General features: G+C 53.5%; 9 protein-coding genes across 9 annotated transcripts; 4 read left to right on the top strand and 5 right to left on the bottom strand.

The window, feature by feature from the left end:
* Positions 1 to 795: 795 nt before the first annotated feature.
* Positions 796 to 3,194, bottom strand: PODANS_1_4600 (uncharacterized protein; the record flags this gene model as incomplete). The annotated part of the gene is made up of 2 exons (XM_001912627.1): positions 796 to 2,705; positions 2,768 to 3,194. 2 exons carry the CDS (start codon positions 3,192 to 3,194, stop codon positions 796 to 798), a joined length of 2,337 nt encoding a protein of 778 aa, XP_001912662.1.
* A 910-nt stretch (positions 3,195 to 4,104) lies between these two features.
* Positions 4,105 to 5,892, top strand: PODANS_1_4590 (uncharacterized protein; the record flags this gene model as incomplete). The annotated part of the gene is made up of 1 exon (XM_001912626.1): positions 4,105 to 5,892. One exon carries the CDS (start codon positions 4,105 to 4,107, stop codon positions 5,890 to 5,892), a length of 1,788 nt encoding a protein of 595 aa, XP_001912661.1.
* A 1,185-nt stretch (positions 5,893 to 7,077) lies between these two features.
* PODANS_1_4580 (uncharacterized protein) lies at positions 7,078 to 8,961 on the top strand (the record flags this gene model as incomplete). Its single annotated transcript, XM_001912625.1, has 3 exons — positions 7,078 to 7,261; positions 7,402 to 7,514; positions 7,633 to 8,961. The coding sequence occupies 3 exons, from the start codon at positions 7,078 to 7,080 to the stop codon at positions 8,959 to 8,961; spliced, it is 1,626 nt and encodes a 541-aa protein (XP_001912660.1).
* Positions 8,962 to 10,628: 1,667 nt separating this feature from the next.
* On the bottom strand, positions 10,629 to 12,091 carry PODANS_1_4570 (uncharacterized protein; the record flags this gene model as incomplete). The annotated part of the gene is made up of 3 exons (XM_001912624.1): positions 10,629 to 11,389; positions 11,443 to 11,964; positions 12,037 to 12,091. 3 exons carry the CDS (start codon positions 12,089 to 12,091, stop codon positions 10,629 to 10,631), a joined length of 1,338 nt encoding a protein of 445 aa, XP_001912659.1.
* Positions 12,092 to 12,897: 806 nt separating this feature from the next.
* PODANS_1_4560 (uncharacterized protein) lies at positions 12,898 to 15,270 on the bottom strand (the record flags this gene model as incomplete). The annotated part of the gene is made up of 6 exons (XM_001912623.1): positions 12,898 to 13,044; positions 13,143 to 13,626; positions 13,670 to 13,677; positions 13,736 to 13,825; positions 13,879 to 14,596; positions 14,657 to 15,270. 6 exons carry the CDS (start codon positions 15,268 to 15,270, stop codon positions 12,898 to 12,900), a joined length of 2,061 nt encoding a protein of 686 aa, XP_001912658.1.
* A 1,908-nt stretch (positions 15,271 to 17,178) lies between these two features.
* PODANS_1_4550 (uncharacterized protein) lies at positions 17,179 to 19,866 on the top strand (the record flags this gene model as incomplete). The annotated part of the gene is made up of 1 exon (XM_001912622.1): positions 17,179 to 19,866. One exon carries the CDS (start codon positions 17,179 to 17,181, stop codon positions 19,864 to 19,866), a length of 2,688 nt encoding a protein of 895 aa, XP_001912657.1.
* Positions 19,867 to 20,411: 545 nt separating this feature from the next.
* PODANS_1_4540 (uncharacterized protein) lies at positions 20,412 to 21,094 on the bottom strand (the record flags this gene model as incomplete). Its single annotated transcript, XM_001912621.1, has 2 exons — positions 20,412 to 20,825; positions 20,894 to 21,094. 2 exons carry the CDS (start codon positions 21,092 to 21,094, stop codon positions 20,412 to 20,414), a joined length of 615 nt encoding a protein of 204 aa, XP_001912656.1.
* A 1,292-nt stretch (positions 21,095 to 22,386) lies between these two features.
* Positions 22,387 to 23,162, top strand: PODANS_1_4530 (uncharacterized protein; the record flags this gene model as incomplete). The annotated part of the gene is made up of 4 exons (XM_001912620.1): positions 22,387 to 22,549; positions 22,647 to 22,891; positions 22,948 to 23,013; positions 23,076 to 23,162. 4 exons carry the CDS (start codon positions 22,387 to 22,389, stop codon positions 23,160 to 23,162), a joined length of 561 nt encoding a protein of 186 aa, XP_001912655.1.
* Positions 23,163 to 24,415: 1,253 nt separating this feature from the next.
* PODANS_1_4520 (uncharacterized protein) lies at positions 24,416 to 26,827 on the bottom strand (the record flags this gene model as incomplete). The annotated part of the gene is made up of 1 exon (XM_001912619.1): positions 24,416 to 26,827. One exon carries the CDS (start codon positions 26,825 to 26,827, stop codon positions 24,416 to 24,418), a length of 2,412 nt encoding a protein of 803 aa, XP_001912654.1.
* Positions 26,828 to 27,916: the final 1,089 nt, after the last annotated feature.

Genomic DNA, 27,916 nt, shown 5'->3' with positions numbered 1-27,916 from the left:
GGCCGGTTGACTGACTGCCTTGTCAACTCAATATGCAAGGCTCTCAACGGCGGTGAGGACATAGACTGACTGGTCAGTGAAGTACCTCAAGCCTTGATAGAACGATAATCAGAACCCTGCCTAATTATCACTTCACCAACCTGGGACCGAAAAAACCCTTTTCCAAGTCACTCGAACTCGTCCCGTCCTAAGTATCCGATAACTCCATTTTTGTACGATTCTAAAATGGGGCATGCAAGTGTGTACAGACATGCCCCAACTACATACATGTAAAAACTGGCTTTCCTTGTCTTTAACTAGTAAAATAAACCCACAGTCCCACCCACCCAACCATCAACGCCTCCGCCATGATGCCAGCCAACCTGTCCATTTCCGATCCCAGCGTATCCTTGCCCCTTTCCCAGTCCAAAAGAGACCTCTCGAGCTATGGAAAAAAAGTAGCAACTGTGATAAAAGCAAAAAGAAAACGTAGCCTGATTACTTTAACTGAAGAAACCGAGGGAATTATCTCCTCGGACATAAGCGAGTCACTCAGAGAAGCTCCAACAACATCCTCGGCTTCCTCGCCGACCGCCTCACACTCGTATCGACAAAACTAAGATCCAGCTCCCCTTCTCCTTCCTCTTCACTATCCTCCTTGAGCTCCTCATCCCCCCCAGCTCCCAACGTCTCCTCGTCACTATCCTCGCTACCCTCACTCTCCCCACTGCTCTCAAGCCCCAAGGCTTCCTCCCCCTCTACCAACCTCCCCCGCCCCTTCAACGCCCCTTCCCGAACAGGACTTCGACTAACCCCCTAACTCATCTCCATCCCATCCTCCTCTTCCTCTCCATCCTCATGCCCATCACTCTCCATCACCCCTCTCCCACCCTCTTGATCACTCCCCCCACTCCCCACACTATCCTTCCTCCCCAGCCCCCCCCCCCTATCAATTCCGCCAACCCCAAACCCAACCTGCATCATATCCAGTTCCTCGCCCGCCACCACCCTCCCCTCACTATCCACCTCCTGGCTCAGCTCCACCAGCGCATTCCTCGGCAACCGCTGAAACCCAACCGTCCTCACGATCCTCCCCCAGTGCGTCATACAAAAGTTCGCTGCCCGCTTCCTCAACCACTCCTCGTTCGACAACCCCGCGCAATACCAGATAATGCACGCATGATCCACATCCAGCTCCTTTGACAATCTATTCACGCACAACAGTCTCAAGTGAGGAATGTTGTAAATATTCGACATGACCAACAAGCCCGCTACATCAGCCAAGTCGGCAGTGGTTTCGTTGCCGTTTTGATCAGGCGGATCGATCCGGTCAGTGTAGAGGTAGTACAAGAATGCTTTGACGACAGAGTATGGTTCAGGAATGTGCATTTTTTTGGTGTGAAACTCGGCCATCTGAGAAGACCACAGCCGGGCAAAGTGCGGCCAACGGGCTTGGAGGATGAGCCGATGAACGTGGATGGGTGGGGAGGTAGGCGTGTCTGGTGACAGCCAGGTCTGGTCGGGGTCCGTGTCGCCGACAGAGTCTACTTGGGCGTGGACGAGTGCCGAGCCCATAACCTCTTCCTCGTCAAAGTCCCTCGAGAGCGCGGTGACGATGAAATCCGTGCCGCTGCCTGATTCTGGGGGCTGGTTGAAGAGCTTCGCCAGATCATCACCAAGGCCCTTGGAAGGTGTTTCGACGTGCCGGGTGCGGGAGGACGGGCGGGTGGTGCGAGGCTCTGGAGCCATGTTGTTTCCTAGGAACCCGTAGCGCCGCAGATCAATTTCCATAATGTCCGAAAGATACTCCTCCAGGCCATTAGCCCCGAGATCAATAGCCCCTGGATCGGTAGGGCAGCCGAGCAGCCATGCTTTCGTGCCATCTTCATTCATAGTGCAGTAATGCCACCGATAGCCTGGCTTGAATATCTCTCGGCCTTCTGCAAGCTTCTGCCACCGTAAGGCTGCCAAATCTAAGGCTGATAGTGAGCATTCTTTTGACGTAATCGTAGCTGCTGGTGTTACAAAGTCCAGGAGTGTTCCTGAGGAGTAGACATGGAAATGGATGCCTTGCATCTGAGATGGGACATTAGGGCCGCTGACAAACTTGAGCGCAGAAATGGCCCCGGGTGCTTGTGGCGCATATGTCTTCAGGTGAAATGACGGTGGGTTGACCTGTGCAGTCCTAGAGTTGGCAGCATAACCGGAAGAGCCCACAGCTGTAGACTGGACGGAAGGGTACGATGGCCGTGGTGATGCCGCACTTCGAGATAAACCGGATCGATCGAGGGTGCCGATATGTGGAGGAGACTCAAACGCTGGGTTGCCCTTGAGATCCAGCCACCACAGGTCACTAACCTTGTCCATATCTTCACTCAAGCCACCAAACACCCAGACCCTGTCACTCCAAATGTATGCAGAGTGATCGAACCGCCCAACAAAACGCCACGACTTGGACCAGGTGAAAGTCTTAAGATCCAAATAACATATGTCGTCCAACACATAGTTGTCATGGCCTGTTATACCACCCACAATAAAGAGCTTGTCCTCATGTAGCACAGCAGCATGGCGAGCGCGGCCTTTGGGAATAGGTCCCGTCACTTGTGGCTGTGTCCAGTGGGCAGTCTTCAAGTCAAAGATGATAAGATCCGAGAGATAAGTTCGATGTTCGTTCTCGCCTCCAAAAACCAACAGCTTGTCTCCCTTGTACAGCGTCGCCGTGTGGCCTGTTCAGGGGTAATGTCAACACAGTATCACCAGCAACGGGCAAAATAGACAGGGGGCTTACCCATCCGAACACCGGGGATGTCCCCGTAGTTATCGACCAGGTTCCACTGGTGGCTGACAAGATCCAGTCGCAACACATGATTGTAAACCTCGTCGGTGTACTGGTCAAAGCCTCCGAAGGCATAAATCTGGTTGTTACCACAATACGTCACTGAGGCATTGACGAGACAGGCCGGGCGCTGGCCGAGAGTGCGTGTGACTTTGGGACGGTAGCCGTCCATGGCGGCGCGGTGCTTGAGCGGCGAGTTCGGCATGATGTAGGTATTGTTCGACGATGCGGCCGAAGCAGGTGTGAGTGCTGTCGAGAAGGACGAGAACGAAGACTGAGCGAGGAGGCCGGCGGGCTGTTGGAGGTGAGCGGGCCCGCCAAAGATGGAATTACCGGTGCCGGCGGGCGTTGAAGGCTGCTGATGTTGTTGTTGCGCCATGGTGGCTGCAAAGGCAAAATGGAGTTGTTCGTTTCGCTTCCTTGCTGCTGAGTGTCCAGTTAATTACTGCAAGAATGCCCTACGAGAACGCCAGGCAGACATTCAAGCCACCCTATACAGCAGAATAGGCCGAAAGATTCTTCCCTTAGGGTCAGAGCAAGTTCAGGCCGGTCAATGCAAGTCGGGCGCGGTCATGGTAGATTGAGAAGAGACAGTTGCTCGCCGAAAGTTTGTTGTTGCATGTGTCGTTGTTGGCGTGGGATGGTTCAAGGATGGTTTGCGGCGGCGGGTAGAAGAGTGCTTAACTCTTGGCGTTTCCTTATCGACATGCGACAGAACAGGGGCTTGCGGGGGCCAGGGCCTTGCTAACAGCGCCCCGTGCAGATCCCACAGACCAGGCCGGGCGCAGCCTTGTCATCAGGGGGTTGCAGCCAGCTGGCTCAAAAAAGGTGGGGAAGAGCAAGTGCAGAGAACAGCTGGCGGTCGTTGCCTGGACAACAACATGTAAACATTTAAATCACCATCCTTCCTTCCTCTCATGTCCCAGAGCTCTCCTTCCTCGTACCATCACACACAAAACATCACTTCATCTTTTTGGAGTTTTGCTTTGCACTGCATTCTAAATATTCCATCCGCTTCATCAGCAAACAACCCTAGAACATTGCAAGCCCCTATACGCAAGAATCACTTCGAGCCCGTCTGGTTGTCCCTATTCACCGAGGCTTCTTTTTTGGCACATTTTTGGTACCGATAATCGACAAATCGCAAAACAAAAAATCGATAATTGTAACCATTATCCGGGGTCACCTGAAGTACTCGACTGGTCGACACTCCACCCCATCTCCCAATAGCAGTCTATCACTGGCGCCTCCTTGAGATATTCGATACCAGCACGAGTACAGTCACCAACATGGCTACCGCTACAGTATCAACTCCCCTCAAGTCCCACACGGGTCTCTTCTCCTCCCGCACCGCCGGTGGTCGCATGCCCTTGACCCCCTCCCCTCGTCAGCGTGCCATCCCCATCAACCTCAACTCCTCTCCATTCACCCCCGAGAAGTCGAGCAATGAGCGTGGCGCTTCCAAGCCAGTCTACGGCGGCAACCTTGGTGCTCGCCTTGCCAGAGCTTCAAGCAAGAGCCATCACCGCGACTCTCCCAAGTCCAACATTGCCGCTGGTGTCTCGACCCCTCGCAAGGCGCTCGAGCTTGGTGTTTCCGACTTCACCTTGACTGGCACTGGTGTCCCCACCAAGGTCTCTCCCAAGGCCAGGAAGACCACGCACGTCAAGCAAAAGTCATCCAAGACCACCATCTCCTACAACGCCGATCGCTTCATTCCCAACCGGGGAGCTAGCTCGGCCATCGCCAATGTCGGTTCGGGAAAGCTCGACCTCCAGGAGAAGCAGCGCTCGAGAACTGGCCATAGCGAGGCCTCTTCCATCGTTGCCTCTGCTGCTGATGATGCTCTTTCTGCCCTCGAGGGTCTCAACATTGAAGAGGAGGAAGAGGAGTCCTATTCTCGCCCTTCGCCCAACAGCGTTGCCTATCAAGACTCTCTTGCCGATGCCTGTGGTGTCAACTTGAACACCCGTATCCTTCAGTTCAAGCCTGCCCCACCAGAGTCTTCAAAGCCTATTGATCTTCGTCAGCAATACAACCGGCCACTGAAGCCCGCGAATGCCCCTCCTCAGTTCAGACGGCGCATTGCGACAGCCCCCGAGCGTGTTCTCGATGCCCCTGGTCTCATTGACGACTACTACCTCAACCTGCTCGACTGGAGCTCAGGAAACCAGGTCGCCATTGGCTTGGAGCGCAACGTATATGTCTGGTCGGCCGATGAGGGTGCCGTCAGTTGTCTCCTCGAAACCACCCCCGATACCTATGTTAGCAGTGTCAAGTGGTCCGGTGATGGTGCTTACGTCGGTGTCGGTCTCGGCACAGGCGAGGTTCAGATCTGGGATGTCGCTGAGGGTGTCAAGATCCGCAGCATGCACGGCCATGAGACTCGTGTTGGCGTCATGGGCTGGAACAAGCATCTTTTGTCTACTGGTTCCCGCAGCGGCCTGGTCTTCAACCATGATGTCCGTATCGCGGAGCACAAGGTTGCCGAGCTCGCCTCTCACACCTCTGAGGTTTGCGGCCTTGAGTGGCGCTCTGATGGTGCCCAGCTTGCTACCGGCGGCAATGACAATCTTGTCTCCATCTGGGATGCTCGCTCTCTCGCCGTTCCCAAGTTCACCAAGACCAACCACAAGGCCGCCGTCAAGGCTCTTGCCTGGTGCCCATGGAACATGAACCTCCTTGCTACTGGTGGCGGCTCGTACGATCGCCACATCCACTTCTGGAACACCACTTCCGGTGCCCGCGTCAACAGCATCGACACCGGCTCTCAGGTCACCAGCCTCCGGTGGAGCCCTCACTACCGCGAGATCGTCAGCTCAAGCGGTTTCCCCGACAACTCTCTCAGCATCTGGAGCTACCCTACCCTCGTCCGCAACGTCGAGATTCCCGCCCACGAGAGCAGAGTCCTCCACAGCTGCCTCAGCCCTGATGGTCAGATGCTGGCTACCGCTGCTGCCGATGAGAGCTTGAAGTTCTGGAAGGTGTTTGAGAAGAAGGCCGGTGCTGGTGCTGGTGTCGGAAGCTCTGGGTCGTCGGCCAAGGCTGGGCTCAGCAAGCAGATGACGATCCGCTAAAGCAATACTACATGACGATACGACAACAACAACACAATGATCCTGTCTGATCATAGTCAATTGTTCAACCAACGGTAGGTATAACAACGGTTCCCTATGGGATTCCTGCACTTTGGTCGTTTCAGCGCGGCGTTGGGGTTGGGAAAGGAGCATTCACTCGGAGTTCTTACGGATACTCTCTCTCTCTTGCCCACACTCTGGCATTGTTTGAGGCGGCACTTTTTTCGAAGCGGGAATGAATGAAAATCGGCTTGGTCATGAGGTTTACGAACATCAACAACTGGGACATATTTGTTGGCATAAGATACCCCCCTTCTCTTGTTTCATGGCTATGGACTAGGGAACAAAACTGTACAAAAACAGTAGCATACTTGTAATTTTTCGGAGAATAGGAAACAGGCGTTGGAGTTTTTGTTTTAGATATGGGGTATGGAATAGTGACCAATTGGGATGAACTATGTGATGATATCCTTCAGGTTGATTTACTTTCGTGATAATGGTCGCTGAATTGATGCAGAGTTCCAGGGCAGGTAATGCTGTTTCTACTGCGGTTAAAAGTGCCGAGCGCCCTGAACTCACTAATAAAAGCGGGCTGGCCAATCAGAAGGCAGGTGCCGGGTGGCTGTTGGTGCTCGAGCCAGATGACTAATCAGGCCTCAGTACTTCAACAGGCCTCTGGCGGATTCGTTCAACTTGCCCAATACATCACTCCCAGGCGAAACAGCAACCCAGACCCGCGGCGCAACACGGGCATATCACACTGCAGAGTTATTGCTGAATCGCTGCACTTTCCATCTAGACAAGACAGGTGTCACGAGAAAGAGGGAGTTCCTCTCTTTTTTCAAAGCGACGTGGCAGGACAAGCAATCGAGGAATCAGAGTGCAAGAGAAAACGTCTAGCAGTTCAGACCGACTTCCCACCTCCCTCCCTTCGGGATATCTCATCCGCGAACCATCGACTCCGAATCATATTTTCCGCCGGCGCAACCCAGCCGACGCCCCGTTTTTGCCGTGCAAAACGTAGAGAGAAAGAAGGAGTCGGTAGAGAGAAACTGCTAGTCAATCTCACAAACGTCAAGGCAACCACCGTTTGACGAACCCACACGAAGAAAGTCATATCGATCGCAGATAGCCAAGCTTCGCTCGCTGTTGTTGTTTTCGCTGCAGCTTTTTTGACTCGTCAAGATGTCGAACGTTCACGTTGGCCAGGTTTACGAGGCTGTGATTCAGGGAGTCATCGACGCTGTGCGCGTTGATTTCGAGGAGAATGGTGTTGAGGATGGCGTGCTCGAGGACCTGAAGAAGGTGAGGCAAACCCGTATTCCTGTCCCTGTCTCCTTACCTGCTTGCGTGTCGATGCGCACCGTTTGTCGATTGAGATGAGAAGATGTTGGTGATGGTTGGTGGTGGTCGAGATTGAGGTTGAGGGGCGCGACAAGTGTCGGTCCCTTCGTTCGGGCGGTGTTGGCTGACGGGCTGGACTGCCTGGGCCTCCTGGGACGCAAAGAGGGGTGGAGAGCGAGCTGCCTCGGAGTGGGCGGCCCAGTGCTTTTGGGTCTCTTTTTAAGTCCCTTCCCCGCTGCTGCGAACTTACTCCATTCCCCAACACTGCCTTCCGATTGGATGGTCTCACGCTTGATCACGTGGCACCCTGCTAGAGGGCCCCCCCTCTCCTTCTGTTTTCTTATTGCCCCTCTTACAGGGAGCCATGTGTATGAATGAGACTAACACAAGCTGCAGAAATGGCAAATGAAGCTCTCGCAGCTCAATGTGGCCCAGTTTCCCTGGGACCCGAAGCCAGAGCAGCCCGCTCCTCCAGCTCAACCAGCCGCTCCCCCGGCTCCAGCGCCGCAAGCCGCTCCCCCACCGCAGGCGGCTTATACCCAGTCTACGTTGAGCCCTCAGACTTCAGCTCAACCTCTCTCGCTGCCAAATATCAACCAGCCTCATTCCAACGGGGTGCCCGTCAAGCAGGAGCCAGGGTTGGTCAGGTCTGAGCCGGTCGCTATCAAGCAGGAACCCGGCGCTGGCTCTCAGCCCGTGCATCCTGGTTATCAAAATGCCTCCCACCCTAGCCTGCCTACTGTCAACCCCAGCATAGCCGCTACCCGGGCTGTGCAGGCTTTGCAGAACAAGTACGGCGAGGGAGCTGCTGCCTCCATTGCCTCCATGTCCAACGGTAATGGTAAGGTCGGACAAGGGAACGTTGGCCAAGCCCAACAGCAGCAACAGCAGGTCCAGCAACAACATGCTCAACACCAGCAACATTCTCAACACCAGCAACACCCTCAGCAGCAGCAGTATCAGCAACACCCACAGCATCCTCAACAACAACGCCCCCAACACCCTCAGCAGATTCAGCAACAGCACATGCAACGGCCACAGCAGGGTGGACCTCAGCAGCTGACCCCAGAGCAGGTGTATCAACGACAGATGCAGCAACAGATGCAGCAACGCATGCAGCTACAGGCTCAACAGGCTCAGCAGCAGCGTGGGATTGCCCCTAACAACTTGCCTAATGCCCAGACTGATGGCCCTAGCGATGATTGCTGGGAGGCTGTCATGATGCGCCGCAACGCCGAAGGCCGGGCTGTCGAGATGGGCCGCGTCGAGATTGATGATCATCTTCACGCCCAGATCGCCGCCCGAGCCAAGCAGATGGAGGGCGGCGGCCTGATGCTTCCTCTGAAGCAGGCCACCAAGGTCCGCAGCCTTGACAATAGACGGAACCGCGCTGCTGGGGGTCCCTCCCAGGTTGATGGTGGGGAGGATGACATGAACGATGAGGATTTGGATGACGATGCGATCAACTCTGACTTGGACGACTCTGACGACAATAAGGAGGACGATGATGAAGATGATGACATGGGGCATATGATGCTTTGCATGTATGACAAGGTGCAGAGGGTGAAGAATAAGTGGTGCGTCTCTCTACTCCCACGAAACTTGTATAACATTTCAGATACTAATACCCTGGGCTACAGGAAGTGCACACTCAAGGATGGCGTCCTGACTGTGAACGGCAAGGAGTATGTCTTCCACAAGGCTACGGGGGAGTACGAGTGGTAATTTCTTCTTTCGGCGGGGACATCAACACCATCCATGCCTCCTTTTCTCGCTTTGCTCTGCGGGTAACCTTTTCTTTATCACGGGAATATTGTATACATTTTTTTTTTCGTTATGGCGACTTTGTCTCTGCCCTGGGACTGGGGTCTTGGTCATTTCATGGTTGTGGTCTTTCCCCTTCTATCTCATCAAGGGGGGATGTCTTTTTTTTTTTATAAAAAAAAACCATTTTATCACTGTTTCTCTTTGGGCGTCGGTTAGGGGGGCAAGAAACAGAAACGGGGGAAATTACAGAGATTGGCAGCGACGAATAAGGCCAGAGCAAGAGAGAAAGAAGGAGGCGAAAATAACATTCGATGAATTTCAGAGGGAAGGGACGAGAAGGATGGGGAAGGATGAGGGGTTTTTTAATTTTGTATGATATGGCTATCAAAGAACCAAACAGAGGCTATGAAAGTAGAACAGTCCTCTTTCCCTTTTTTTGCCTTTTTGGCCAGATGCCCAAGGTAGTGAATCCCAGGTTTTGAGTTTACTGCCATTATCATGTTATATGGTGAGGAGGCTCTTTCTTTGTCGTCCCATGTTTCAATATATGTTTCTGCGTTTTGCTCCACCAAAAGTGCAACATGGAAATCCATCCAAACTGGAGACACCACGCGACACTGACGTACATGTTCAGGACACGCGGCCTAGCCGTGCCTATCACATGCAAATTGTTCACCTCGTAGCAACTGTCCACACTTGTTGAGCCTACAATGGGTAACATCCCATGACCAACGGAATAGAACAACCAAACAGCACAATGTTCAAGATACCTCTCATTTAATACAACTATCAAAACCACACACACACACACACCCTTCCTCGTCACCACACAAGTCCCAAAATAAATCGCTCTTCCCCCCCCTTATCGCTTACAATACCCCCCAAATCCCCCCAAGCAAACAGAACAAAAGTACAATAATAATAGGAATTTCATTCCCATCGCTTCATCAAGAATAACTGATGCTCTGTATGGTGTCATCATCAACTCCAAAAAAGGAAAAAAAAACGCCATGACTTTGTTGTATGAAAAAGATTCTTTTCGTTAACCCGTTTCCCACTCCTTCCTATCCTTCCTTCGTTCCGTCATCCTCCCCCCCTCCCCCTTTGCCAAAAAAGAGATCGGACTCGCATCGGTAAGATATGCTGACGTTATGACCTTCGTCGCGGTACATCGAGTTCGTGGGATATTAATAGTCGGGTTTGTTGCTGCTGAAATACACACAAAAAAGAGAGAAAGGCTGTAATGCTGCTGTTGTTGTACGGTCTCAGAACGTCGTCTTCGCCTTCTTCACCCGCTTCGCATGCTTCACATTGCCCATCCAGAGTAAATCTTCAAGCGAGAGTCCCTGTCGAGGATTGTGGGCAGCCTGTTGTGAAGGATCTTGGTAATGCACAACCGGGTTTCCATTCATCACAGGGGCCCCGGTCAGGGGATTCACGTATACCATAGTTCCCGACTGCTTATCGTAGCGCGGCACTGGAGTCATCCTCGTCTTCCTAAACTCTTGTAAAATGATGGAAAGCTCTGGCTGAGAATGAGAGCGTCGGCTTGGATGCGCAGAAGCAGGAACCGGCTGTGCCGAGTGCGTACTGATAACAGGTCCAGGTATGACATTGGCCTCCTTCTAAGATTGGAACGTTGACTTCTGGAAGCTCTCCACGGTCACGTCGCCAACCTTGGTTGTCGGCATCGGGGGGGCCTTCAGGGGGTTCGTGCTGAGCGTGCCAGGGGCGCTGACGGAGCTGGTCAAGGAGCTAGTTCTACTGCTCTCGCTGGCGGGGGTGTTCTTGATGGCAGCGATGGGCTCGTTGGGCTTGCGCATAACTTCGAGGAAATTCGCAGGGAGATATCCAATTCTTCCATCGCGAGCGCGGCACTTCCACCACTCGCTTGGGTTGCCCATGGGATCGCTCTTGCTCAGGACGGCAACAAAGTCGCCCTTGTGCACCTGGATATCGACTCCCTGAACGGCAGCCGGACCGCTATTGGCAGGGGTAAAGTCGTAGAGCACGCGGCAGAAGACAAGATTGTTGGGGTCAACAACTTGCTGAGCAGCCATGATTTGGCGCTTGCGCTCCTCTTCTTCAGCGCTGGCAGCCAGCCCTCGGATAATCCTGCTCATGATCATCGGAAGGCCGAAGGCGGCGAGGAGGAAGAAGAAGAGAGGCTTGCGGCTGGGCTTGGGTGGGGCGCTGCCGTCGGGAAGCTTGCGGCCCTCGAAGCGGGCGAACGCAGCGGGCGTGAGGGCTGTGGCATCCACCGGTGGGGGTCTGCCTGTAATCCTGGCGATCAGGGTGCGAATCCAACGCATCAGGGTAAAGATACCCAAGACTGAGCCGAGGGTGTCACGTAGGTTTCCAAACTGTTCGGCCACAGATACCATGGCTATGATAACGTCAGTCTCGCGCCAATATCAATCTGTTGGCGACGTCACTTACCGAAGAAGCTGGAATGCGTGGCCATGTAAGTGCTCTCCAGCATCTGGGCAAATCCTCCGAAGGCGCCCACAATGCCTTCGAGCATCTGGAAGGTGGCCTGGGTGCTCATGTTGAAGCGGTTGGTGAGACTCTCCGGGTTGTTTGGGTCTCCTGGCATCCCGCCCCCGTACATGCCTCCTCCGTACATGCCGCCACCATATCCACCCATGCCTCCATACATGCTACTTCCATAGCCCCCATAACCACCCATACCGCCCATAGCGCCATATCTGTTGTATGGTGATGAGTAGGGCGACGAGTAGGCTGAACCGTAACCTCCGCCATAGGGCGAGGCGGCGTATGGCCTGCTGTAAGCAGCCGCGTTCTGTGTGACCGAAGAGGTCAGAGAGGCCGGAACTGGCGGTATCGGCGGGGTACCGGACGCGGTTGTGGTGGAAGTCGCCATGGCGGGATTGGAAAGTGCGTTGGGAGTCGCAGTTGTTGTCGCAGCTGGAGCGGCTGAGGATGGGGAAGAAAGAGTTGCTATTGTTGCGTGATTAGTAAGATGCTCTGAATGAATCCGAATGAGCGTATGATAATAAAGGAGGCACTAACCAGTCGTTCCAGACGCTGCGCCTGGTCTTTCCCACGGTTTTGGCGGCGATGCCATCGTGTTGCAAACGGGGGGAGAGTTGCTGTTGCTGGGATGTTGAGAAAAGCACAGAGGCGCGCTCAGCCGGCGGACAAGGGTTTCCGGGGTGGCAACAGCGGGTCACAGCGAACAGGTCGCAAACTGGTCGATGCCTGGCCTCGGTAGCCGCCCACACACACCAGCCCCACGCGTATTTGTCGGAGCAACAAAGAAGAGTCAGTCGTTGTTGGTGCGAGAATATCGTGTAGGTCGCTTCTGGCTTAAAATCAAAGAGGGAAGGATGGGTGGAGGCAATGCGTCCCAGGCGCAGAGAAGGGTGAAGGGGTGATTTTCAAGATGACGGCAGAGAAGGGTGGAGAGCCTTGGTTCTGGAGCGACCCTTCTTGGGTGGTCGAAAGCGCTCGTGAACCTCGGTATTTTCGTCTTCAGCCACCTGCCGAGCCTTCCCCCAATCCTCTCAAGCACGGGGCAACCTGGAACCTGGGAGAAGGCTCCACCTCCGGTCTGGGGAAGTCTGCACCGATGTTTAACCGACCCAAGCATCGTTCCCAATCCGGGGCCAGCATGATTTGCACAGGTTGAGAAGCTTCGACTTATCTGGACACCAGGCCAACTGGCATCTGTTTGCTGTAGAATCATTGCAAGTCGAGATGTTTCTGCTATAGACACACTTTGAGTATATCAACCGCCACAAACAAACTGTGAAACTCGGTCTGTTTGATGGATATCTACGGTAATCTGGTCCTAAACCAGGTCTCTGTTCAATATCCATCCTGACCAGCATGGAACTGGTACCCGGTCAAAACACAGTTCCAAGTACATTTCTACAACTCATCATGAATATCCGGCTCGTCATCGTAGCCAGCACCACTACCGCCAGACTCGGCGTACAGTTTGCTGGTGATGGGATAAGCCACATTCGACAGCCTTTCCTTCTGTTCTTCAAAGTCCTCCGCCGTCGCCGTAGCGGCATTCTCATCCAACCACCCCATCGCCTCGCTCAGGGCATCCATGATCTGGATTCATCGTTAGCACCAGTCCAAACAACAGGTCTGGGAACTCGACTTACAGTATCCTTATCATCACCATCAATCCTGCCACCCATGCCCTGTTCATCATTCACCTGGTTCTTGAGGCTAAAAGCGTAGTTCTCAAGCCCATTTCTGGCTTCGATCCGCTCTCGAATCTCCTTATCTTTCTCGGCATACCCCTCGGCCTCCAAGATCAAACGCTCGATTTCCTCGGCAGACAGCCGTCCTCGGTCGTTGGTAATCGTAACGCTCTCTGCCTTCCCGGTACCCTTGTCGTGGGCGGTGACTTCCAAGATACCATTGACGTCAATCGTAAACGAGACCTCGATCTGGGGGACACCTCTTGGTGCTGGTGGGATGCCGGTGAGTTCGAATTTGCCCAGGAGGTTGTTGTCCTTGGTCAGTGCGCGCTCGCCCTCGTAGACCTTGATCTGAACAACGTTTTGGTTGTCCGCTGCTGTTGAAAAGATTTGGGATTTTTTCTGCGGCCCGGTTAGTGAGACGGAGAGACTGCCATGAGTTCTGAGGACTTACCGTGGGAATCGCCGTGTTTCGCAAGATCAACTTGGTCTTCTCTCCTGTCAGCTCATGGAATCACTCTCCGTATGGCAATCAAGGTGAATGCGCCTACCATGACTCCACCTGTGGTCTCGATACCCAGCGTGAGGGGGGTGATGTCCAAAATAGCGTTCGTGATCATGAATTCCTCGCCGGCAATGATCTAACAGAAATATCAGCATCTTTCCCTTGCGGCTTTGAAATGTGAACGCTTACACCGCCCTGCAGCGCAGCTCCATGAGCAACAGCCTCATCGGGATTAACTCCCAGGCTAACCTTCTTCCCAAAGTACGCCTCGACCAACTCGCGAATCTTTGGAATCCTCGTCGACCCTCCCACCATCACGATATCAGTCACATCCTTCTTGTCAACCTTTGCATCTTTCAGCGCCTGCTCCACCGTCTTCAGCGTCTTCTTGAACATGGCCATATTCAACTTCTCAAAATTGGCCCTGGTGAGCGTGTACTCAAAGTCCAACCCCTTGTGCAACCCCTCAATCTCAACCCTAGCACTCATCTGCGAACTCAGCGTCCGTTTGGCTTTCTCAGCCTCCCTCTTCAGCTTGCCCATCGCTTTGACGTCGTTCGTCACATCGGCTCCACCATTGGCCTTGGAGAACTGGGTAGCGAGGTGCTTGATGACTTTGTTGTCGAAATCCTCGCCGCCCAGTCTTGTGTCGCCTGCTGTTGACAAGACTTCAAACACACCGTCCTCGAGCTGAAGCAACGAGACGTCAAATGTGCCGCCTCCGAGGTCGTAGACGAGGATGGTGCGTTCGCCATCAACTTTGTCGATGCCGTAGGCTAAAGCGGCGGCGGTGGGCTCGTTGATGACACGGACGATGTTGAGGCCGGCGATGAGGCCTGCGTCTTTGGTCGCCTGGCGTTGTTTGTCGCTGAAGTAGGCCGGGACGGTGACCACGGCGTGCTTGACTCTGAGAAAGGTCATGTCAGCACGTTTTTCCAACAGGGTGTGGAAAGAAGAAAATACTCACGGCACACCAAGAAACCCCTCGGCAACCTCCTTCATCTTCCCCAGCACCATCGCACTGATTTCCTCCGGAGTAAACGTCTTCATGTCCCCTTGTCCAGAAACGTCAACCTCCACCACCGGACCACCCGTCGTCCCGCTCTTCTTAACGGTAAAAGGCATATGTTTCGCATCCTCCTGCACCCCCTTGTCTGAAAACGACCTCCCGATCAACCGCTTGATATCAAATATCGTGTTCCTGGGGTTGCTCGCAAATTGGTTCTTGGCCCCCTCGCCCACCAACCTCTCCCCTTCTTTGGTCCAGGCTACGTAGCTTGGTGTGATTCGGCTTCCTTGGTCGTTGGCGATGATGTCGACTTTGCCATCTTTCATGACGCCCACGCAGGAGAAGGTGGTGCCGAGGTCGATGCCGATGATGGGTTCTCCTGGGGCGGGTTCATTGGAGACGGTGGATTTGGCGGAGGCTACGGGGAGGATGGCGAGGGGGAAGATGATGAGGGCTATGAGGCAGAGGGTGAGGGTGAGGTAGAGGGGGAGTTTGCGGTAGGAGCTTGGAGGAGGTGGGCGGAGGTGAGGGGGTTTGAGGGGTACTTTTCGGCGTGTTTTGCGGAGAAACATCTTGTGAGGTTGATGCTGTTACGAGTTGTTGGACTTGTGGTAGGTACCTATCTTCTGAATCCCCAAGATTGAAGTGATATGTATAAACAATGGGTATGAGTGGGGAAGGTATACTGATGACAAGAAAGCCTGAGGTGTGAAGCTGTTATAACAAAACCAATCGAAGCCGCCATTCAACTTCTGACAATCTGTCAACATCATGGATGATGGCACAGCATGATACCTCCCGGTTACAGACCTCACAATCGGCCTCATCAGAAGATGCTGGATTCAACGAGAACTCAGTACAGAACACATAGTCCTCTGTTGAAACCAGGAATACGAGAAAGAGTCACAGATGCCAATGTTCTGGTCCGGGTCTGAAACCATGAACCTAGCTGCGCGGGTCGAAGCTGGCCTACCACCATAACAACCCTCCCCCTCTGCGACCACTGCCTCCCCCAGCCCTGCCATTCGGATCCGGCAGTGTGGGTAGATCGGTGGTAGGGATCCAGGTACAGGGCTTAGCTCGGTATTTGCACTTGATTATGGTTGTCAGAAGCTTCAGATACTTTGCTGAACTGCGATTGTCCCATATTCAGCCATGTACGTGACCTTTCACCCCTGACCTGACCGATTCAGACACTGGAGCACCAACTACTTCATTCACATCCGACAGAACAGGCACAATTTTTCAAAATTTAAGCATCTGAGGCCCTAGGTTTTTCTCTTTCTGACCTTTAAAGTTGGTCTCTAAAGTCCAAGGTCACACCTCGGACTTATCGTCCTCATCCGCTTTGCCGCATCCTCAAACCGCCCCAGCCCAGGCCAACACACACACACCAGCAACCCACCGATGACTCTTTCATTTCTTGAAAAAGACACATCTCAGTTCCCAAAAACGGGATCATCACAACGAAGGTTCATCTTGTTCTCAATGGAGATGAGCTCTAACCCTCAACGGCCCTATGCTCATGCTAGCCGCCGGCCAGCTCACACAATGGATGACTCTTACAATACGAAAAAAGACAGATCGCAGAACCTCAGACGAGAAATGACTTCCATCTCATTCTTTCATCTTATCTTCACCACAGTAAACCATGCTAGTAGATCGTGAGCTGAAACTATCATTTTACCATGAGTCACCACTGTGATGAGAACAGCGTGTTCTCTACAGATTCCACACTAACACGAGCTTTGGAATGCGCCCGCTCCCAGCACTTTGGAACCGATCCTGTCTCGCGAACCTTTACCGAGTATCAATTGAAAGCCTCAGGCAGAACCATGCGATATCTTCAAAAAAAAAAAGATGCTTCACTTCCCAAAGTCCATCCAAATCGTGATCACATCAAAGTTGGACAAGCCAAGCTAGCCTTGGCTGGCGCTTACCCCACGATAACCAAGGTCCAAACCCCTGTCCGAGAGCCCCCCGTTGCCGAGCAACACGCGATGCTGCTCACAACAGCATTCAGACGACCAATCAGTGCGGGGGGTCACAACACCGCCCGTCATGGCAATCCAACTTGTTGAAGTGCATCCTGCAGCAGCTCCCCAGAAATATATTCAATGGAGCTTATGCACGCTTGTTGATCGTACATACTTCGGGAAGCCCACGATATCCACCGGCACGGGTTGAACTGCCTTTTGACTGTCAATTGTTCATTGTTGACTTTTGAAATCTTATCGGGCAGTATCAACAACGCCCAACAGGCAAAACTCGACACATTTCTTTGTTGGATTCGGTTTTGGACAAACACAAGAGTGTATGGCGACAATTGGCATCTGATTGCAAAGCCTCAGCGAGGGAGTCTCGTAGACTCGGATCGTCTGGTCTGTTTTTCAGGTAAGCACCCATTTCTGAAGCTATTCCCCCCCTTCAAACCCTCAACTAACCCCCCCAACCCCTCCAGTCCTCAAACCTACCCTAAAATGGGTCTCCTCTCCAGCCTCAACCCCCTCCGCCCACGAGGAAGCGACCTTAACAACAACAACAAACTCCCTTTATACAAGGAAGTCCCCCCAAAACACCATAAACACTCCTTCAGCACATCCTCCTCCCGCCGCCCCCTCCGCTCCCCAACAACAACAACAGCAGCAGCAGCAACAACCAAAGAGCGCTACTCCGACTCTGAACTCTCCCCCTCCTCCTCCGGCTCCGAAGCCGACGACGACAGCGACTACCCCACCACCTCCCCCAGCTCATCATCCCCAGACTCCCCCCGCCGCACCTCAACAATAAACATGCTCCTCCCCAAACATGGGCATCGTAAAACCCTACGGAGGGGGCCAGTAGCCCGGCCAAGGTTTCTATACCGTCTCCCGAACAAGGTTATTCGCTGGCTGTGCATCTTGATGATGTCAACCATAGTAATCTTCATCTTTGGCCTCATCCGCGCGTCGCAACTAGAAAATAAACGGATCGCGGAGGGGAAGACGGAAGCAATTAAAAAGCCCGTTCCTGCGGTGTGGGAGCAATTTGATTTTTTGACGAGGTATTACGGGGGGGTGAGGAGGTTGGTTGGGTTGGAGGGGAATGTGCCTGAGTATCCGAGATTAGGAGAGGAAAAGGGCTGGGATGGGGGGGAGGGGACAAGGGCGGGGAAGGGGGTGCCTGAGAGTAAGGGGTTTGAGGGGTACAAGGGGGGTGTTTTGCCCCAGAAGGGGGAGGTGGAGGAGTGTTTTTTGGAGGTGGGAGGGGGGAAAGTAAAAGTTCCTGGGGTGAGGTATCTGGAGGGGAGGCCGGATGGGTTTCCGGACAATGTGCTGGGGAGTTATGAGCTTTTGGCGTTGCCGGAGGATGTGTGCTTTGAGAGGTTTGGGAGGTATGGGCCTTATGGGTATGGGTATTCTATTAAGAAGGGGGGGCTTGGGGTGGGCGAGCACGGGGACAGGGAGGGGGCGGGGGAGTTTCGGGGGACGGGGCAGGAGGTGGATTATAGGAGGGTCGACTGGGCGGATGCGCAGAGACGGTGTTATGAAGCCAACGCCAAAAGGTATAAGCCTTTGGTGAGGAAGGAGGCGGCGCCGAGTGGGTTCTATATTGGGGATGGAATTAGGGGTGCGAAACTCGCTGCGCGCGAGGCCAAGACGCCCGTGGTTGAGAGCGTCAGGCCTACCGCGGCCGGACATAACAAGACTGCGACAGAGGAAGAGAAACCTCTGCAGGAAAATCCCCAAGGCGACCTCCCTCGCACCGCTGTCGTCCTCCGCTGCTGGGATGAGTTTCAGTGGAAGGAGGAAGACATCCTCAACCTCCGCGCCCTCATCGCCGAGCTCTCTCTTGCTTCTGGCGGCCGCTACGACGTTCACCTCCTCGTCCAAGTCCGCAACGACGCCCGCAACCCCGTCTGGGCCGACGACGAAGCCTACCGCGCCCGCATTAACGAGACCGTCCCCGAAGAGTTCCGCGGCATCGCCACCCTCTGGTCCCAAACCCAAATGCTCGCCGTCTACCAAGGCATCGTCGACCTCTTCACCCGCGGTCCCGACCTCCCCGTCCACGGCTCCTACCGCGGCCTCCAAATGGCCATGCAGCACTTCGCCTACAACCACCCGGAATACGAGTACTTTTGGCAATGGGAAATGGACATCCGTTACACAGGCCACTACTACGACCTCCTGACCAAGCTCGAGAATTGGTCCAAAACCCAACCTCGAAAAGGCCTCTGGGAGCGCAACAGCAGGTTCTACATGCCTTATGTCCACGGCTCATGGGAGGACTTCAAGCAAATGGCCCGCGTCCAAACCGAGCACGGGACCGTGACGGCAGATAACATGTGGGATAAACTCCCCGGCTCCATCAAATCCCCCTCTCCCCCAGTGACAAAACCCCAAACCGAAAGCTCGGTCTGGGGTCCCTTGCGGCCAGAAGATCCCAAAGATTGGTTCGAGCACGAGCACGACCCTGTCCCGCCTACTTCTTACGAAAGGGATAAATATACCTGGGGCGTCGGGGAAGAGCCCGATCTCATTACCTTGTCGCCCATTTTCGATCCCGAGGGAACATCCTGGAAGCTGGCGAGTGATATCACGGGGTACAACACCCAACGTGGCCTCCCGCCGAGAAGAGCTCAGATCATCACCGCGTCTAGAATGTCAAGACGACTACTCCTTCTCATGCACAGGGAGACAGCCTTCAAGAAACACCACGCGTTTCCGGAAATGTGGCCAGCCACGATGGCGCTTCACCACGGGTTTAAGGCTGTGTATGCACCTCACCCTGTGTTTGTCGACAGAGCCTGGCCGGCGGATTACCTCGCACGGGTCCTCAACGGGGGGAGGAATGGTGCCTCTGGTGGGGGCAGGACATCGGTTTACGGTGACAAGGAGCACAACATGAGGGGGCTGACGTGGTTCTACAACGCGGGGTTTAGTGGGAATTTGTATAGACGGTGGATGGGGCTCAAGGTGAATAATGATGGGGGGGAACAGTTCGAGTTGGAGGTGGACGAGACTGGGACAAAGGATGAGAAGACGCCCGGGGGGATGAGAGGTGGGGAGGGGAGGATGTGTTTACCGCCCATGTTGTTGCACCCGGTGAAGGAGGTGGAGTTGCCGGTGGAGGAGCATAGGAGGGAGGAGGATGAGGTTTTTGTGGAGGTTGATCCTTCTGCTTGAGATACCCATGGAGAGGGGAGGATATTATACATGGGTGGTTTCCTTGATTACCTACTTTGGTTGGGTTTCCGACGGCGTTGGGGATATAATTGGTTTACCTGCTTCTGTTGGCATATGAAGAGCATGAGCAAAGATCTGTTTCTAGACGAGTAGATGAATGAATCTGCTGTACATGATTGAAAATGCTTGTTTGACTGATGGTCCAGCAGCGTGACCAGTGAAAAGAGATGGCCTTTTCTAGCCACTGGGCACTCCATGCGATCAGCAGCGCTCCGAAACCAAAAACAAAGTGGTAGATCATGAATTATCGTGACATTGCATCTACAAGCACCTGTGCCTTCATGGCAGACAGTGACGGTACACCCTCTCCTTCTTACATCAAACCATTGCTGTGCTTCATGAGCCCCAAAGACAAAATTACCCCTGAATCCACTTTCGTATTCCGCACTGCCAGATCCTGCGCCCAAAATATGGATAACCCGTGTAGTAAAGGTGTATATATGCATTTATTCGAGCAATGCAAACCCCGAGGCTTTGCCTCCTCCTTAAACAACCCGCTTGACCTCAAAGAATCTCCTGAGCCACCAGACCTGGAAGACGCTCTCGCCAACGACAATACCGATAACAAACAAGTTCCACCACTTGACTCTGCTGTTGGTGCTCTCGGCCGTGTTACGGTGGGTGCGCTCACGAACAATGATATAGCCCTGCTCATCCTTGACCCGCTCCAGCATTTCTGACAGCTTGCGCACCTCCACCTCGAGGGGATCCTGGGGGGCATCGGCCTCGGAGACGTAGACGATGCCGTGAACGTTGAAGGAGACCTCTTTGGAGTGGGCACCCCAGTGCTCGTTGCCGAAGCAGTACAGGTACTTGCCGTCATGCTTGGCCTCGAAGGAGAAGTCGCCGTTGGAGATGGACTTTTCGTTTACTTCGAATCCGCCGACAGGGTTGGTGATCTGTGGATCGAAACAAAACTTGGTTAGTCGGCTGCTCCCCCTTCCGCCCATTGAGAACCAAGACATACCCAGAAATCAATATCAAGATTGCCAGAGCTTCCGAACTCCCTGTCGCCAACTTGGAAAGTGACCGTCATCCTGTCATCGCGGTGCAGGTTCTCGTGGAAGCATTCGCGCCCGTGGGCTGGGAGCTGGATGTTGTGTGCAAGAGCTGAGCTCACCAGCACGCTGGCTGAGAGCAGCAGCTTGGCTGCTGTGCGCAGAAACATTGTGTGTATCGTCGGTCGGGGGGGTCTCTCGCCGTCGGTGTCGTTATCCGTATCGTTTGGGGGGGTGGTGATGACGTGGAAGGACTCGCAAATGGCTAGAGCTTCACCCTAGATTTTCGCGGTGCTGGCTTCTTCTGACGGGACTTTGGTCTCAAGGGACACCTTGGCGATTCTGGCCGCGTGGAGTGTGAGTGGTCCACAGGTCGAACAAGAGCGGCTCCTCCTGGCAGGCCGACAACACAGTGACAGGGGCCCTTGCTACCACAACTCTGCTCCAGGGTTGGGGGTTGGCTGTTGGCTTGTGAAGAGAAAAATCGGAGCCACCTCAGAGGCAACAACTTCGCGGTCCAATGTTGTTCCAGAGGCTCGCACTGGCTGGGTACATGCAAAGTACCGTTGACGGTGTGCCTAAAAGGGGCTTGTGATAAGGTTGCCAGTGGGTATTCACGCAGACTGCGCCCGTGCGTCGCCCCTAACCCTTTGGAAGCAAAGTCCCCTGGCTTGCGGTGCCAGAGGGGCAAGACAGGACTGGCGTTCCCTGGACTGGCTGCATGTCCCGTGCCCGGCTCAGCTCAGCCCAGCCCAAGAACAACTTTCAAAATCCAAACCGTTCCCCCCAAAGAGTTTCCCTTCCCACACCGCCATCATAGCATCATAAGCCAGCACCCATCGCGACGGTAAACAACCGCGTCGCCATCTCCATCCATATTCGAGGACCGCCTTGAATAGTAAGTCATTTTCTTTATCCTGCCCGTCTCCTAAAAAGAGAGAGAGAGAGAGAGAGAGAGAGGAAAGGGGAGCTCGACCACCGACGACTCGACTGTATGTGCTGTGTGTCTGTGCATCCATCGCGGCATCGGCTTTCTGCCTCGGCCTGCCGCCCGCTGCCTTCCAATCATCACGACAACTGCTCCCAGCGGCTCTTGGCCCATCGAAACCCGTGCTGCTGACCAATTCGACGCTGCAGTCGTCGCTTCACTCGACGATTTGTCGCTTCCCGTTTGCACGCACTGGGGACATCGAGGCTGTAGGTTGGAAGCCTGGACGCCCGACTCGAACTCTGGAACGCTCCGCATATCTGTCCTCAGACCATCGGTCAGCTCTCTATACCTTTTGCCTCCCGGCTTCCTTTGTATCGCAACCATCGGCTCTCCCAACCTCACCGACGCTCTCAGCTCCGCATCTGATCACGCCCCTTTTTGCTGCTTATCTGCTCACACAACACTCTTTCCAGATAACAACTACTACTACCCCAGTTACCCAAAGTCTCCTTGTGAGCCAACACCGCCAAGATGGGTCTCGCAGCCTCCAAATTTCAGGACATGCTCAAGCAGCTGTTCGTCTTCAACAAGAAGGAAATGAGAATTCTCATGGTCGGTCTCGATGCCGCCGGCAAGACCACCATTCTTTACAAGCTCAAGCTTGGTGAGGTCGTCACCACCATCCCCACCATCGGTACGATTACACCATCCACCCCATCTCCAGTGTTCGGGCATCTCCGAACATGTCTAGTCCCATGACAACATCAAAACTGACACTCTCTCTAATATAGGCTTCAACGTCGAGACCGTCGAGTATGCCAACATTCAGTTCACCGTGTGGGATGTCGGTGGACAGGACAAGATCCGCCCCCTCTGGAGACATTACTTCCAGAACACCCAGGGCATCATTTTCGTCGTCGACTCCAACGATCGTGACCGTATTCCCGAGGCTCGCGAAGAGCTTCAGCGCATGCTCAACGAGGATGAGCTGCGGGATGCTCTTCTCCTTGTCTTCGCCAACAAGCAGGATTTGCCTGTAAGCAACGAGAATCAACCAATGGTTGTTGATCAACCTGACTGACGTGCTTGTAGAACGCCATGAGCGTTGCTGAGATCACAGACAAGCTTGGCCTCCACAGCTTGAGACAACGCGTTTGGGTATGTTTTTTTCCGTCACAGTATTCATGCAATGACTGGCCCTCCTCTAACATGTGCTCCAGTACATCCAATCTACCTGCGCCACTTCCGGTGACGGTCTGTTCGAGGGTCTCGACTGGCTCTCCAGCGAGCTCAAGAAGAAGTCATAAATGTAACGCAGAACACCACAGGCCGGTCCCCTTCACCGGTCAGTCAAGCATGGTTCGATTGTGCTCTCAAATATACCCAATTTTAGACGATCGACTGGTCCATGAACATTACACACGGCGGTTGCTGCCTCTATGGTGACAGCCGTTCACGATGAGAAGATGCAGAGGGAGAATCGACACTCTCTTTCAAACTTGGTCACTTTTCGGAAAGACAGGGGGCGTATTGGCTTGGAATCTTGTACAATTTGATACATCGTCAGGAGAGAGAACAACAGTCCATCTGCTACTTCCCCGAACGCCCCGACTCCTTCTCAAACTGGCTCTCCACGTCTACGTCTGATGATATGCCGAGGATGCGAAGGGATGAAAAGGGGGAATACGTTATACAGCGGGGAGGAAGTTATGGATGTTGTTTTTGTTCGGGAGAAGTGGTGGGCGTGCAAGGAGTGTTACGGGGGCTGTAAACACAGTTGCTAATCATCAATTTGATTTTCCGTTTTTCCAGTCTTGGCTTTTCCCTTTTCTGTTTCTCTCTCCTATACACGATTGTTATGAGTACTCTAGCATGCTTGGTGTAATGCGATTTGTGTTTTGCTTATAACGCTGGGATGGTGCAAACGAAATGAGGAATTGTGTGATGGCAATAGTGTTGCCTAGGTGAGCGTACGTAACAGTTGGGCATCATCTGGCGGCGGTTCAAGTTTACCTAGATGGTCACACGCAACACAAAGATGGGTTCGTCATCTGCAATTGACTGGCTAGCTCCAGGTATTGGTTTCGAGCTCCAGTTTGGTTCCATAGTTTGGATCGAGCTGTCTTTGTCTGGTTTGTTCAAGACGAAATGGGGCAGGTGAGCGTGTGAGGGTGGTTGCTCGCGGTGAGGGTTGGGGGGGCACAAAGAAAGGTTGTCTTGTCACATTGTTTGCTCATTCTTATGTCTTGAGGTACTTTGTGGAGCACGACTAGAACCCCAAGTGTCGTCCACCAGAATTTACAAGGGCAAGGGAAAATATTCACAGCTTGTTCTCATGTCTCATTTCCCAATCTACAATATGATGATACAAAAATATACAAAGTCCAAAAACCAACCCACCCCCTTCCAAAATGCTACCATGATATACATTCCCAGCGCCATAACTCATGCATGGACACGCCCCCCTTATCTCCTGTTAAACGATGGAGCGGCGTCTTCATCTGTAACTTTTCTTGCACAACAAACTTACACTTTTCTCCCCTTTACCCACAACTGTTGTTTACTTCTCCTTCCCTTCCTCCTTTCGACCCTCCTCCCCCTTCCCAGGCTGCCCCTCAATCACCAACCCCGTCTTCTCCTCATTCACCCTCACAACCGCATGATCCCCCTTCCTAATCTCCCCCCTGATAATCTTATCCGCCAGCCCGTTCCCAATCTCCGTCGTGATCAACCTGTTCAGCGGCCTCGCCCCAAACTTGGGATCATACCCCCTCTCCGCCAACCACTGCCTCACATCCCCCGGAACCTCGAGCGTGATCCGTCTGTCGTCCAGCCTCTGCTGCAGCTCCTTCAGCCGAATATCCACAATATCCCTCAGCGCCTCCAGCGCCAGCCTCTTGAAAATAATAAAGCTGTCGATCCTGTTGAGGAACTCGGGCGGGTATTGGGAGTGAACAACGTCCATGACGGCACGTTTGACGTCGGGGTGGATGTCCCCGTCCGGAGTCTCCTTGTAAGGGTGGAGCATGTCCGCTCCCACCAGGATCTCAGCGCCCAGGTTGGAGGTGAGCACGATGATGGTATTCTTAAAGTCGACCTTGTGGCCCTGGGCGTCGGTGAGGTAGCCTTCGTCAAGGACTTGGAGGAGCAGAGCCGAGATGTCACGGTGGGCTTTTTCGAATTCATCAAAGAGGAGGACGGCGTAGGGTTTCCTCCTGACGGCTTCCGTGAGCTGACCCGCGTCCTCGTACCCGACGTATCCAGAGGGAGCACCGATCAGACGAGAAATCGTGTGCTTCTCCTGGAACTCCGACATGTCAAACCTGACTACGGCCGACTCGGTCGAGAAGAGGAAACCGGCTAGTTTCTTGCAGAGTTCTGTTTTGCCTACACCGGTAGGCCCCAAGAAGAAGAAGGATGCCAGGGGGCGGTTCTCCCCGCTGAGCCCGGCGCGCTGCATCCGGACGGCGTCGGCGACGGCTTTGAGGGCTTCGTCTTGGCCGCGGATGGATTCCCGTAGGATGTCCTCCATGTGGATCAGGCGTTCGGTGTGGCCAGAGGTGAGCTTGGAAATTGGGATGCCCGTGATGCGGGACACGACGTTGGCGATGTCATCTGCCGTGACAGAGTCATGGATCAGGGTCGTCTCGCTCTTCTTCTCGTCTTCCTTGGGGAGCTTTTGTTCCAGCTGAGGGATGATGCCGAAGCGGAGCTCCGATGCGCGGCCAAAATTGCCAACGCGTTGGGCAACTTCAAGTTCGACTCTGGCTCTGTCGAGCTCGGCTTGGGCTTGCTTGATGGCGTCGAGCTCGGCCTTTTCCTTTTCCCACTTCTCGGTCAGAACCTTGACTTCATCTTCGTACGTCTTCAGATCAGCCTCGAGTTTTTCACGTCGTTCCTTGCTTGCAATGTCCTTTTCCTTGCGCAAGCTTTCGAGCTCGATCTGGATGGTCATGATCTTTTGGTCGAGGCGTTGGATGTCGTCTGGCTTGCTCTCTTGCTGCAGTCTGAGAGAGCTTGCTGCCTCATCCATCAGGTCGATTGCCTTGTCTGGGAGGAAACGGTCGGTGATGTAGCGGTTGGAATAAGTAGCTGCGGCGACCAGGGCACCGTCAGTGATGCGGACACCATGGTGCACCTCGTACTTGTCCTTGATACCTCGCAGAATGCTGATGGTATCTTGGACTGTTGGCTCGCTGACAATGATGGGTTGGAATCTCCGCGCGAGAGCGACGTCCTTTTCGATTAGACGGTATTCCGCGAGGGTCGTAGCGCCGCAGCACTGAAGCTCACCTCTTGAAAGGGCGGGTTTCAAGAGATTAGAAGCGTCGATAGACCCTTCGGCCTTTCCAAGACCCAGAAGGGTGTGAAGCTCATCGATGAAGAGGATAACTTCCCCATTCGCCTGTTCCACCTCGGTCAACACCTTCTTCAACCTCTCCTCAAAGTCACCCCTGAACTTGGCTCCCGCGATGAGCGAGCCAAGGTCCAGACTGATGACCCTTTTGTTCTTGATGCTCTCCGGAACAGCCCCCCGTACGATTTCCAGGGCCAGCCCCTCCAGAATCGCCGTCTTGCCTACACCAGCATTACCGATAAGCACCGGGTTGTTCTTTGTCCTTCTCGATAGAATTTGTATCGTTCGCTGAATCTCGGCCGATCTGCCAATAACGGGATCAAGCTTTCCATCCCTTGCCTTTGCCGTCAAGTCAACGCCGTATTGTTCCAGAGCAGGCTTCTCCGGCTCGCCTCCCATGTTCATGCGGTGAGTACCGCCCGGTGGGTGCGGTCTGCCATTGGAATAGTGCCGAGCTGCCACAGATGGCACTAGCCGTAGTGAGTTTACCAGAGCTGCCGTCTGCGGTGTGGTTGTAGCGAGGGCTTGGGGAAATTGTCGCTGTCGGGTAGCCCCCCTCGACACGGCAGCCATGCGCCGAGAGGCTGCTGTTAGTAGCCGTGATCGTGCTTGCATGGTGGTTTGTTTTGTATGTTTTGCGTTTTCCAACGTTGTTGTCGCCGGGCAACAGAGTTCAAATTGGGTTTGCCGACCGAGCCTCCCGTTGAATTTAACGTCTTTGTAGACAGACACCAGTGGCAAGTCTGTTTACTGATAGAGAAGCTCAGTCTGGGAGCTCGAAAGCTCTCGGTGATTCCATCATGGCCCCACATAAAGGCTTTATCTTATCGGAGCTTAACGCTGCAACAAGTGGATATTGAGCTTGTGTGGTCTGTGCACCAGCATTCTGCTTTTTTAAGCTGCAATTTCGAAGTTTCGACAAATTCTTCCTGGAAACATTTTTCTGGAGTCGCGACCGACATTTCCACTTCGACCTCCAGTATCTTTTTGACCTGGATGGCTTCAACGGTCTTCTGGGTGACTGCTGCTGTCAATTGCAACAGATGAATATCGCATTGCCAGCAGCAGTCGTGACACTGTCGTATGGGTAAGTTATCAGCACCTTCCTTGCTCTTTTACCTCTCCTTCTCTCATGATGATCAATTTTGGTCCGTGTTGCCTAGCGGCTTAAGACCCCGCAGATGACGACGAAACCCAGCATGCAAATGCGTTCTGACTTGATACCTACTCTCTGTCGCAATACTCGTTAGCAAGATCTAAAGCTTCGTGCTAACATGTTGCTTCCATAGTAAGAACAAGACTATCGAGGCTCAAATCAGACGAACGATTTGTTCAGAGATCCGATTATCAAGTCATCGCGAAGTCGAGAAAACTACCGAGATTGAGTGCTTGTCGTGGCAAAAGAATCTAGTTTCGGTTGACACATGCCTGTGTGTGATCTTTCGGCGAGCTTGGATGTGCCATGGTTATAGAAGAAATACATTTTTGAAGTCACAAACTTCGTCTCATGACTAGTGATTTGAGGACCTCCAGACTAATGTCCTCGTATGTCAATTATCGTTCTCTGGACTTTGCCGAGACTTTGCCAGTGACCAACATAGCTGGCAGTAGTCGAATCCAAATCTCTATGTATACGCAAATCTATCTCAACCTTGCCTGAGAGCAATAGACCTCGAAGACTGTTTTCATTGCTCATCTGATATC

This window comes from Podospora anserina, chromosome 1 (assembly GCF_000226545.1).
Source record: "Podospora anserina S mat+ genomic DNA chromosome 1, supercontig 1".
Lineage (NCBI taxonomy): Eukaryota > Fungi > Ascomycota > Sordariomycetes > Sordariales > Podosporaceae > Podospora > Podospora anserina.
The sequence above is the reverse complement of the archived record's forward strand: the minus strand, read 5'-3'. Positions and strand labels throughout refer to the sequence as shown.